This window comes from Mytilus californianus, unplaced genomic scaffold (assembly GCF_021869535.1).
Source record: "Mytilus californianus isolate M0D057914Y unplaced genomic scaffold, xbMytCali1.0.p SCAF_9, whole genome shotgun sequence".
NCBI lineage: Eukaryota > Metazoa > Mollusca > Bivalvia > Mytilida > Mytilidae > Mytilus > Mytilus californianus.
Genome location: NW_026262745.1, coordinates 48055628 through 48068329, shown reverse-complemented (window position 1 = coordinate 48068329; position 12702 = coordinate 48055628). Strand labels below are relative to the sequence as shown.

General features: G+C 32.2%; 1 protein-coding gene across 1 annotated transcript; it reads left to right on the top strand.

Moving 5' to 3' along the window:
- Positions 1-2: 2 nt before the first annotated feature.
- On the top strand, positions 3-9352 carry LOC127714387 (uncharacterized). Its single transcript, XM_052220444.1, has 8 exons — positions 3-234; positions 716-871; positions 1650-1845; positions 2981-3171; positions 3605-3865; positions 4591-4615; positions 4868-4982; positions 9043-9352. Exons 1-8 carry the CDS (start codon positions 52-54, stop codon positions 9200-9202), a joined length of 1287 nt encoding a protein of 428 aa, XP_052076404.1. The 5' UTR covers positions 3-51; the 3' UTR covers positions 9203-9352.
- The last annotated feature ends 3350 nt before the right edge of the window (positions 9353-12702 follow it).

Sequence of the window (12702 nt, the reverse complement as noted above, 5' to 3'; positions counted from 1 at the left end):
GACGTTTATCCTCATGGAAGTCCAGAGTTCAATTGTGAATTGACAGCTGCTATGAAACCATGTAGAGATACAAAAACAGCCATAGGCGTTTATACGGCTGACTGTGCAACAGTGGTATCACGGAAAAAGAGATCCATCTCGTATAATGAAAAAGCAGCCAGAAAAAAGAGATCCACGTCTGATTATGAACCACCTTCTTATCCTATGGTTTCTGAAGATAAGCCGTCAGTAACAGTAAGATATTTTGACCTTCGTTTGTTTCTTAGTTGACTTGAAAAAATAAATCAAGTATATATTGTACTATGCTTTAAATTCCATCTAAACATTAAGGATGAACTTCAAAGATATGTTGGCCTCTCTATGTTAGAAGATTGATAGCCGTACTGTTCGAATATAATATCATGGATAGTTTGTTTTTAATTTACATACTAACAGACCATTTCCCCCAGGTTATACAATGACTGTTTTTCGTTTAATAAATACTTATAATAATCAGAGGTCATAGGTTATTCTTATTTATAGGCGTTACATGCATATGCTTCTCCAATACTTACATTTACATGTACATTTTGTGTAGGATCATTCTAATTTTAAAACTTTTGAAATCGTCTTATATATGATATTTTGTTCATATTACGACAACCGCTTCTCATTTTACCATCTATGATATATTTTCATTTCATCAAAATAACTATTTGCTGGTTTTACTTCATAGATTATAGAAGAATGGCAAAATGGTTGGACGGAAGCATCTGCTGGAGAACATTGTACATATCATTTTGAAAAGGCACCGGCTTTCAATGTTTGTTCTGAATATGTTCCTTATGTAGACAAAGCTCCATTCATCAATGGCTGTATCAAAGATATAAAGGTAGCGGTTTGAATCAAATCTATAAATCAATGAGAAATCTAACTGTATTTACATTTAAATGTTTTAAACGTCAAACTGGTTGACCCTAAAGGTTTACTGTGGTACATTTATAAACATATCGTTATCTGGAATATTCGCGATCCGGCAGTAAATCCCCTTTATTTGCTATAGTGGGTTATTCATTGAGTTGTTCGGGTTCTATAAATACCTAGCTATGTCCGATAAATAGGGGGCCGTTAGATCCGATGTCTAGTCTAGTAACATTGCAATGATCCTGCACGTTAGAATTTGTTGCAACAACTCTTGCAGAGGTCCATAGGTAGCGTGTTGCAAGACAGAATTGGTAACACTTTCTAACACCCTTTTTTTCAAGTGGTAAATGTAATATTCACATGTTCTCTACATCTCTTCTGACCATGTTTGCAGAACGTACCTACTGAATTTATTGTTAAATATGAATAGCATATTTTATTTCTGAACTTTAGGAAAACAACAACCAGTCAATCAAACAAACTGAATATGTTTTAAAAAGTAGCACAAAATCTAAGTAGACAGAAATGGAAATTGATTTTACACATTATAAAAATTGAACATTGATTTTACACATTATAAAAATTGAACATTGATTTTACACATTACAAAAATTGGACATTGATGTTACACATTATAATTGGGGACATTGATTTTGCACATTACAAAAATGAACAGTTTTTTTTCAGAACATTGTTATGAATTAAATGTTTGTCAATTTCATTTCATTTAAATGCATCTTTTTCAGTCCACTGGTGGAGATAGTTGGTTGAAAGTCACAATAAGAAACTTTGCAAGTGTATGTCTTCAAGAATCGAAACGACTCGAAATACTAACGGTCACTAATAGTACAAATTCTACTGGTGCAGACAAGCCAATCGCTTCTATTATAGAAGAGTCGACATGTCCAGAGGATTGTTCTAACCATGGACTATGCATAAATGGTAAGATAACTTAAAATTCAAGTCTTGTTGTGTTTCCTAATTTCATTAGATGTAAAATGATGTGTCTTAAATATGATAATAAATATTCACTCTGTGATGATTGTATCAAAAGCAACCACACAAAATATCAGACATAAACAACAATGGACAGTAAGACTTAAATTGAATTCAAACTCAAAACTGAAAAAAAACTTGGCAGCAGTAAATCAACAATCGACTCCTCACAACTAAAAGTATACGTTAACAATTTAAAAAATAAAACTACTGTACCATCAGCTTAGAGACTATCATCAGTTCAGTATCAGTGATTTTTTAGTGACATGATTAATATCATTTTTTTCGATAATTTCACATTCGCACATATTGAAGTTTATAAAAACTGGGGTCCCACTACCCTCGGATAAGTTGCACTTAGCTGAATGTGGCTAATTTGTCCCTTTTGGTCATATAGCTTCTAACGTTTTTACACATTCATTTATTCCTAGCTTTCGAAAGTTGGGGCTTGAACGATCCCGATGAAGTCAGAAAAGCAATGTAGACCCACGAAATTTATAAAGTGATATGTTAATATAAGCCGGTAAAGACCTTCTGTTGTCTTACTTTCTCAGTTTCAAGTTGACATTTATCAGTTCCGAGTTGACATTTCTCAGTTTCAAGCTAACATTTTTCAATTTCAACTGGACATTTCGCAGTTCCAAATTCTATATTTCTCGGGTTCAAATTTTACATTCTCACTTCGAACTTAGAACTCAGTAAAGTGCACATGAAAATGAAAAATGAGAAATGAGAAATCTTTTAATATTTCCTTTCGTTTCTGTACGACATTTTTATTCTTTGAAATCTACGCTTTTCATACGAAATATAAATAGAAGAGCAACCAACCGTACACCACAGATTATGTCAGTATAAACTATTTACCTAGAATATATTTATGTTGTCTCCGTTTTAGGACAATTCAATTCGTGACTAACACAACAATTGTAAACTATTTTTTCTACGAAAACTATATATAAATTAGTTCCATCCATATTACGGACATATACAATTGGTTATGTCATTACATAGGCTGAAATAAAATACAATAAAATTAAGTGATAAGGCTATATTAGGACTAGAGTCGTTGTACCTATTACAGAAGAATGTCAATGCAACGATGGCTATTATGGAGAATCGTGTTCACTAACAACCTCCCAAGCACCTACAGTTATTAAGAATGCATTTGAAGATCTATGTGATTCATCGAAGAAACTATGCAGAACTTTTATCGTTCCTGGATATGACTTCATCGATGGAGCAGGCCTTATGTGCAAATATATGTCCATGTCTGTAAGTTTAAAAATATACATTCTTTTTAAATAAAAACATTCTTTTCATAAAATTACAAAAATATTATGTAGCGTTCAATGTTCACAGAATTTAATTGTTTAGTATCTTTCAAATATTTATGTGAATAATTAACAAAAATAAAGGTAAAAGGTGATCTTAGCATTTTGATTTTTTTTGTCAAAGTAAATTATATATCTATATATTATATAATGTAATCGTCAAAGTAAATTATATATCCATATATTATATAATGTAATCGTCAAAGTAAATAAATGTATATATCATCCGTTTAATAAGGCTTTTTTCAATCGTATTTCTAGTAATTCGGAACTTATTCTAAAAAAAAATCAAAATACACTTGGCTCACATCATCAATTGAGATTGTATTGATTCATAGACAAAATATCTTCAGAATATCCTATGTATTTTTTAGCTGAAATCTAACGGTACAACAACATTGCTTGTAGAGGGAGACACATTTACTCATCCTGGTACTTATGCAAATTCATTTTTTATGTACTGTAACTTGCCTGGATCAAGGAAAAAAAGATCTACTGATTTTAATATAGTTGCCACAGGATATCGAATCGCAGTTTCCAACAATGGAGAAAATTACACGGACCCGCTCATTAGTATCGTCTTTGACTCTACGTGCTATGAATGTAACACAACAACTCTGTCTTGTGAAAAATTGGTAAGTCAATATTACTCCGTGCTACGTTATAGTTTGTAATGATAACAAAGTAGGTATATATTGTACATGAAAACAAACGTTAACGCTTTGAAAAAAGCGTACTGACTTTACAAGCATACATGTAGTATATTTTAGCATCCCGTTTTTTGTTCATAAAACTACTACTTCGTCTGTATCGCTGGTGTTTGACTGTTAGATTTTGTGGGTTCCATTCGTAAAATTTGCATCGGTCAATAGTTTTAGAGAGACAATTAAACTATGTTACTTTAGTAAATTCCAAAGCATCTATTGATATTGAATATGAAAAAAAATAACAAAGGAAAATAATATTTATAAATATCTAGCGTCCGAAGCGGTTTATGGTTTTACTTCACCAGGAACGCTCAAACTGGATCATTTTCAAGCAAGGGATGTATAAATACGTAGAAACCATAGACGCTATAAGAATTTTTACTGTTGAAGTATTCTTTCGCTTCAAATAAATGTTGTGCTCAGGTTACTATCTATGGTGTAATTATAACCATTAATGTATATTTACTTATCTTTTTAATTATCTAATAATATTTGCAGAATATCAAAAAGCTTATTTATTTAAAGAGCCTACCAGTGTAAATAGATCAAATATTAAACAGCTTAAGTATATTTTGAAATTGAAATAAAATAACTTCTGATTGAATTTAGTGTCACATCTCGAATAAAATATCGTTCTATCTTCTATTTTACAGACAACTTGTCCTATTCAAGCTGAAAGTAAGTAAATTATCATTTATGCAAATAACCTAAGTTGCCGTATATTTAGGCATATAATAAATATAGTGTATTCTGTCGTTAACAAAATATCGGATAAACATTTTCTGTTTTAATAAGAACTCCACTCATTAGAAATACGACAGAACGAACGACATTTTTACTTCATCTATTTTGAAAAAAAGTATTTTTGCTCTTCACTTATTTGTAAATACTGTAAATTTGTAAAATGATATTTTGTAAATAAATTCACAGAGACTCCAGAAGAATCAGAGACGAAAATTTGGATAATTGTACCAGTAGTTGCAGCTGTTGTCATTATATTGATTGTTATTGCTGTACTCATCTTTAAATGGAAACTAAAACCAAAGTAAGTAGTGGTATGCAAATCATGTTGAATGCCTCCTTTTATTTGTAATGATATTGTTGATAGAACAAATCCCTGTAACACGATCAGGTGCCTATTATTAGTAAGGAACCACACCATTTGTTGTCTTTTGTCATACTTTAATATTGTTGTTGTTTTGTCATTATGACAAATCGATGACACTGCATGTCTTTGATAGCCTCTGATAGATGAACTAAAATGTTATTAGAATCGGGGCAATTTGCAGTTAGACCCTTTTCATAAACACTTCTCTATGTTGATATATCATTGTATATTGAACCGCCTCGGTGGCCTCGTGGTAGCGCGTTAGCCTCGAGTGTAGGAGGTCGTGGGTTCGAACCGCAGCCAGGTAGAACAAAAGACTTTGAAATTGGTATTTGCTGCTTCTCCGCTAAGCACGCGGCAATAAGGAGTTAGAGCAAAACTGGTCGGCTCGGAGTCGGAATAATGTGCCCGGGTAAGGTTTCATGTCTTCTTGCGGACTGTTACCTTGTGAACTAGCACGTTAAAAATCCGGCTCAGTGTGTCAGTCTAGTACAAAGCAAGGTAAATATTCATATTACATTAACATGTTCTCGTCCTGAATATGCATATCAATTTGCAACTGGACGTTAAGCAGCCATTCATCATCATCATCTTCATTGTAAATTGAATGTCCTCTTGGTGTCGTTTGGTCTCGTTTTTTGAATTCCCCTTATATGTTTTAGATGTTGTTTTTTTCTGTGGGAGGGGTAGGGAGTTTTTAATAGGTTTTTTATTGTTTTTTATTTGTCATTTTAAAAAACGAAAAAAAAAACCAAAACATTCCCTTCCCCTCCCACAAAAAACACCCGATTAATCGTGTCAGGTTACTGCGTCATTAAGATTTACCCCAGATCGTGTTATTCATATAAAAACGTTATTAATAAAAATAAAATGTTAATCAGACAGTTATATAGATAAGAACCTGCTAGTACAAGGAGAGTATAAGCACCTACTAGTACAAGGAGAGTATAAGCACCTACTGGTACAAGGAGAGTATAAGCACCATCAGTAGTTTAAGAAAGTTTTTGATACAATTCCGGAATATACAAATTGTGTATATGGAAATAATCTTCAGAAGGTACGAGTGTGACTGCACAAACACAAAACCCCAGGAAAAATGTTCGAAAAGGAGTTCTAGAGTATTTAAACAGCTATTAACATATTGGTTAGCAAATTCTCCGTATGAATTAGCACAAAATTCGATAATTTTTTGGTTTCAAATTTTTTCTGCTTCGACATTGATTTGGCCTTCCTAATGTTTTGATTTGAGTTCAATTGATGAGTCTTATGAGCAGACGAAACAAGCCTTCATGTAATTTAAACCATTGTCGTGACGTCAGCCTATTCATTTACCGTGGATTCTTTTTCTAGAATCAACGCTTCCTAAATTTGTCGCTGAAATGGATTCACCAAAATATATTCAATTGTTTCCTTTGTGTGCCTAATTCCATTAAGTTTGAATTGGCTAATTTACTGATTTCTGTTCACGAATGGAATTAATTTAAAAACGTACCTTTAATTTTTGTAATTTTTATATGTCTTCACTGGGAATCGAACCATTCCTTGAAATCTGTTATGTGTGACTGACATTAACATATCGACGAAACCTCTCGGCTACCAATAGGTTACAATTTAAATGTCTATTATATATATATAAATGAACAAGTGATATACATCGGTACAACGGACACACCTTTATATATACATAATAGGCAATCGTATAGTATAAGTTGGTAGCCGCGATGTTAGCATGGTTCAAAACAATGAGTTAAAGAGTCAATTTAAAGGTAGGGACTTGTCGGTTTTTTTTTTTATTTTGTATGTAATTATTGTGGATATTTTTGTAATAATAGTGAGTTCTACCGTATATTGTTGTCTATTTCACATATTTGAAAGGAAAATGATTACATTCAATTTGTCCATTTTTGATTTATAAATAAAGTATGATTTCATCTGTTTTACTACATAATTTTAAAAATGTTTATTCGCATATTCTTATGCGAGTAAATCGTGATGCGCCTAGAATTAGGCTTCTTGCTAGAAATTTCGGCTACATACTTATTAAATCTACTTTATATATGCTCTTTGGTCAGGTTGTTGTCTCTTTGACACATTCCCCATTTCCATTCTCAATTTTATTAGAAATAAGTTCGAATATGTCTAATTTTGTAAACACAAATATTATTCAGATGCCTGATAATTTAAAGACAGACGTGTTATGTTATATTGGTATTTCTCTAACCAATTAATTGTGAACTTCTATTTATTAATGCATCGTTGAACATGATAACATGGTTATTTAAACTCACTTACAATACCTTCTAATTAAGAAAAGGCTTTAATTTTGAAAAGGCATTAACACAATAGTTTAAGTTATAGATACAATGGATAAGCGTTGATTCATGAAAAACAAACCATTCGCCCTCCGGGCTCATGGTTTCTTTTTCAAGAATCAACACTTATTCATTGTATCTATATTCATATTAAGCGTACTATCTTTGAATGTCCGTTTTAAATCATTCCAATACTAAATCACTGGCTATTGATGACTGTCGTCATAATTCGCATATAAATGTTTAAAAATTACCACATTAAGATTTTAATTTAGATGTACCGGTACATGTATGCTTTCCTTTATTTACTAGTATTTGATAATATATCATTGAACTTTATATTTCCTTTGACTAATATATTGAAATTTATAAAATGAGAGTTTTATATAAGACATCGAAGAACCTGGAAAAAAACTCGGTCTGTGTCTTTAGATATATACGACATCTTTAGAAAATCTATAATTATTATTTCTTAAATTCTTTGGCAATTTTATTCTTTCCGGGCCCTTTGTATAAAAATATATCTTTAAATCTTTGGCATTTAACCCCTTCCGGACCCATTGTATAAAAAGATTTAATCAACATGTGGTTGTTGATGATCTCAGAAGATGATTGACATAACTTTTATCAGTTCACTGGATGATATGCTAACAGGTGTTAATGAAATTGACAACTTTGTGGAATGTGGAAGGCAATCGAAAGGGATTTTCGTTTATCGAAAATGAAATTTTTTTTGATAATCATTAGAGAAACAGATTCTTACATAGTTATTCGTGGATTATCGGATTTGTCCAATCTCGATAGTTAAATTATCAATTTTAATTTAACCATCGAGATTGGATAAATCCGATAATCCACTGGTACCAATGTAAGAATCTATATATAGAATATTTAATTCGGTAACTATGGTAATTATTTTAGGAAACGTCACTGTAATACAGTTATGAATTATAATTGTATTTAAGAATTGAATACTTCTTTTTTGTAATTCTATTGGAGTGTAAAATCGTTGACCGAAGCACATTTTGTATGAAGCGCTTCATATTAAAAAAGGGCGCACGAGTAACACTTTCATAAAGATTCAATTCTCATGATTACATTTTATGCTACAACCATGAAATTAAGAGTTATCTCAAGCTTTTTGTTTGTTTTTCAATGCATTATTTAATCCTTGTCACGGATAGTACGTGCAGTCATAGTTATTGTATTTTATTTTAAGAATTGAATGCTTCTTTTTGTAAAATCATTGGGGTGTAAAAGCGTTGACCGAAGTACATCTAAAAATGTACGCACGGTCAACGCTTTTACAACCCAATGAAATTACTAAAAGAAGCATTCAATACTTATAATTACATTTTTTCGCTATGATCATGAAAACACGATTACTATCATTTTTTTCTTTTATTTACCTGTGCACTTTATTGTGGAAACGTGTGTCATGTTTCAATTCATGAAATTCATTTTCAAATGAAGAATGTCGCGAGATTGCTGTTAGCCAATCAAAATAACGTATAATAATGTAACATACATCTAATGTAATTATACGGAAATAAAATATGATATTGGAATACCTCTCGATTGTTGTCAGCCAATCAAAATAACGGATTATGATGAAACATACATGTAATGTAGTTATATGTAGATACAACTAAGATAGTTAAAAGTTTTTGTTCTTTTCATTTCAGACAGTCTTATATAAGAGATTCAACATTAAGCCTACCAAACACAACACAACAGATTGCGCCAAACTCTCATTTTCTGACATCTGAACACATATTTCTATCTGAACAATTCCGATCTGAATCTGCAACTGACTTAAATGAATCAAAGTATGGTTGGAAGTAGATGACCTAAATAACAGATAGTGTAGTGCAATTTGCACTATTGCTGTAATTTTACCCTAATGAATGTGCCAAAATTATTACATTGAATATAAATGTATATGTATACTTTATTGTAAATGTCCGTGATATAATATATTATTTAATACCATTATTGCAGTTTTTAACAGATATATTTAATAATGTAAAGAAAAAGAAAATAGGACGGAAATACAGTTGAAAAATACGTTGCTCTAAACCTACTGGAATTGTGTTGTATCTTGTATTTTTTTCTGTTTATTATTCCTTCGTGTCACATTGAGATTCCCGGACGTTTTTTTTTATTTCTAAACCAAAATAAGACCAATAGCTTAAATGAACAAAAGAAAAGAAAAGAAAAGGAACATTTAGTTCATGGGATAATATTTCGAATCCTGCTTCATCCTTTCATATCCCGCCTTTTGTGAAAAGATTACAATTGCGTAAAACATTAACGGTACAAAATCAACCTATATAAACATTGGTGGCCTTCGGCTGTTGACTGCTCTATGGCCGGGATGTTGTCTCTTTGACACATTCCCCATTTCCATTCTCAATTTTATTCAATAAAGGAAAATTTTATAAAATCAAATCGACAGACGACTTATTTAGAACAAGATCAGATACATATGTGTTAACATACAAATGATTTAAAATACAGCCAACAGTTACTGTGGACAATCAGATGATAATTCTCACTCCTGTATTCCTGCATTTCATCCTTCTAGTAATATTCACATTGTGTATAGGCCATACTCATCTGTGTTGCTGGCACACATACTAAATTATCGATGATCCATAGATAAGTATAAACCAGTGACATATATCAAGATGAAGAGGCATGATGTAGTAAATTTTAGGAGTATTCTCCTGTGGCGAGGCATTATAAGGTTTTATGAAATATCCGTTAGTATCTATTCTCTTATAGATGTTATCTTTTTTCCCTCATGTAAAAATATTTCTCTTATTACAATTAACATAATATGGTTATCTTTTGGTTGCTGTATCATTGACGTTAACTCAACTTCTCATTTTAAGCTCACCTTTCGGCCAGGTCAGCTATAGGCATCACTTGGCGTCCCGGTCCGTCGTCGTCTTAAACTTTTTCAAAGATCTTCTACTCTGAAACTACTTAAAAGAGAGGCGAAAGATACCAAAGGGACATTCAAACTCATAAGTCGAAAATAAACTGACAACGCCACGGATAAAAAAGAAAAAGACCAACAGACAAATAACAGTACACAAAACACAACATAGAAAACTAAAGACTGAGCAACAATAACCAACTTAACCAATTTCAGCCAAAGTTTGGTCGAATAATCCTTAGGGTATCTAGTATAAGTTTGTGTTTTCCCCGTCTGTCAACAAACATGGCCGCCATGGTTTAAAATAGAACATCGGGGCAAAATACCTTCATTGTCTTATATCTTAAAACTATAATAGATAGAGAAAATCTGAAAGGTAATAAATACTCAAAATGTCAGGATCTACATAGTTTTGTTTGCACCAAACTTATGAGATGATTCCCTAAAGAGTTACATGTATGGTCATTAAATGATGTTTTTTTTTACTATTTTTCAAGTTTGTGCCTATTATCGCAAAAACCGAAATAAAAAGGAAGAAGCTGTAATCAGCGAAATGGATTCAAAATACACAAAAATGGTAGTTCGTCCGAATTTATCGGACAACTATTATATGATTTTTTGCCCTTACATTTAGATTTTTGACAATTTTTTTGTTTTTTCAATTATCTTGAAAACTCTAATAGAAAAGTTGAAAATGGTAAACAGCATAAATTATGAGCAATAGGAGACCTTTAAAAAAAATTAATGTTCGAAAACATTGGATGAGAGTTATTGCCCTCAAACGATTTTTTTTTTCTTAATTACAAGTTTTTGCCTATCATCTTGAAAAATATAATTGATAAGCAGAAACTGCGAACAGCAAATGTGATCAGTTATACAAGTTCTACAAAAATGCTTATGTGACTGTGACTTTCAAATGATTCACTTCTGGACTTCTTGCCCTTAGGAGCCGATTTTAGTTAGTTTTCGAGTATTTGTCTCTAATCTCAAAAGATATAATGGATAGGTACAAATTGTAACAGCAAAAATAATCTGTATACAACATCTACAAAGATTTCAAAATGACAGAAAACATTGGCTGACTCCTTCAAAGTAGTAATTGTCCTTAAAGACAGTTTTGTTTTAATTACCTTTCGAGCTTTTTCCTATAATATTATTTTTTTTTTGTAGCTGAGCGATTGGGGCTCTTGAGAGCCTCCTGTTATCCATATCTTGGGTTTTTTCTCTTCGTTTGGACTATTGAAAGTCGACCAATATGTTGTGGAATACCAGTGAAATGAATTGTACACCATTATTCTGCAGATTGAAGTAATTCAAATTATTGAGTATTGTTTACTTAAAGTCCAGTGACAAATATTTCATGCATAAAATTAAGATGAAACGGTGGTGTGGGGTTGATATTTGATCATGATATTTTGCATGCACGTGTATTGCCTTAAGACGGAGCGACGCATAGCGTCATGATCTTCATGTAACCTTGAACTTTGACCTCAAGATCAAAATATTGGATTTTAAAGGGCATTTTTGCGTCCAAAAAGAAATCGCTATCCTTTGACATTAGTTTTTTTTTATGTTTGCCACGTGGGGGCATAATCACAAGACGACGTGTCGTCCACTATGGAAAACAATCTCTGACCTTCAAGGTCATATAACTAATTTTTATATGTCCACCTATATATTCTTGCTTGCTTTATTAAGACCTTTTCAATTTAACTAGGGCTTCCTCAGTATAAAAATAAGGAAATGTGGTATTATTGCCAATGACACAACTATCCACCAAAGTTCAAATAAAGTGGATTTAAGCAATTATAGGCAACCGTACGGCCTCCAATAATGAGAAAAACCCATACCGTATAGTCGGCTATAAAAAGCCCCGACATAAAAATATGAAGCAATTCAATTGAGAAAACTAATTTTTAAGAAAACAATTTACGAGAAACAAAAATAACAGACATGAACTAACGACAACCACTGAACTAAAGGCTCCTGACTTGGGACAGGCACATAATGAGTATGGCGGGGTTAAACATTTTTGTGAGCGCTCAACCCTACCCTTAACCTGGGACAATGGTGTTACAGCACAACATAAGAACGAACTATAAAAATCAGTTGAAAAAGGCTTAACTCATCAGATCTATACAAAACAGAAAAAACATAAAACAGACCGGACGTGGCAGGGTACTTATCCATCCCTCATCTCTAACAATAAAAAGGACACTCAGTACAGATCTGGCAAATTGACCAGTTTTCCACCGTGGTAGAAGTTTATAATAAAATTGTCTGGCTGTAGCGTGTACCATGCTGGTCCTGAACACGCTACAGCAAGACATTTAATTCTGTGTCCACGATTCATCTACCAGTAAAACATCGACGTGGTTAGCGGGCTGCCAAGCTGATCGAC

Bases quoted from the DNA above. Each gene is read 5' to 3' on its own strand.
- LOC127714387 (XM_052220444.1), top strand. From the start codon at position 52: ATGAAACCATGTAGAGATACAAAAACAGCCATAGGCGTTTATACGGCT. The intron at 235-715 runs GTAAGATATTTT...TTTACTTCATAG, and splicing joins AAGATAAGCCGTCAGTAACA to ATTATAGAAGAATGGCAAAA. The intron at 1,846-2,980 runs GTAAGATAACTT...TACCTATTACAG, and splicing joins CCATGGACTATGCATAAATG to AAGAATGTCAATGCAACGAT.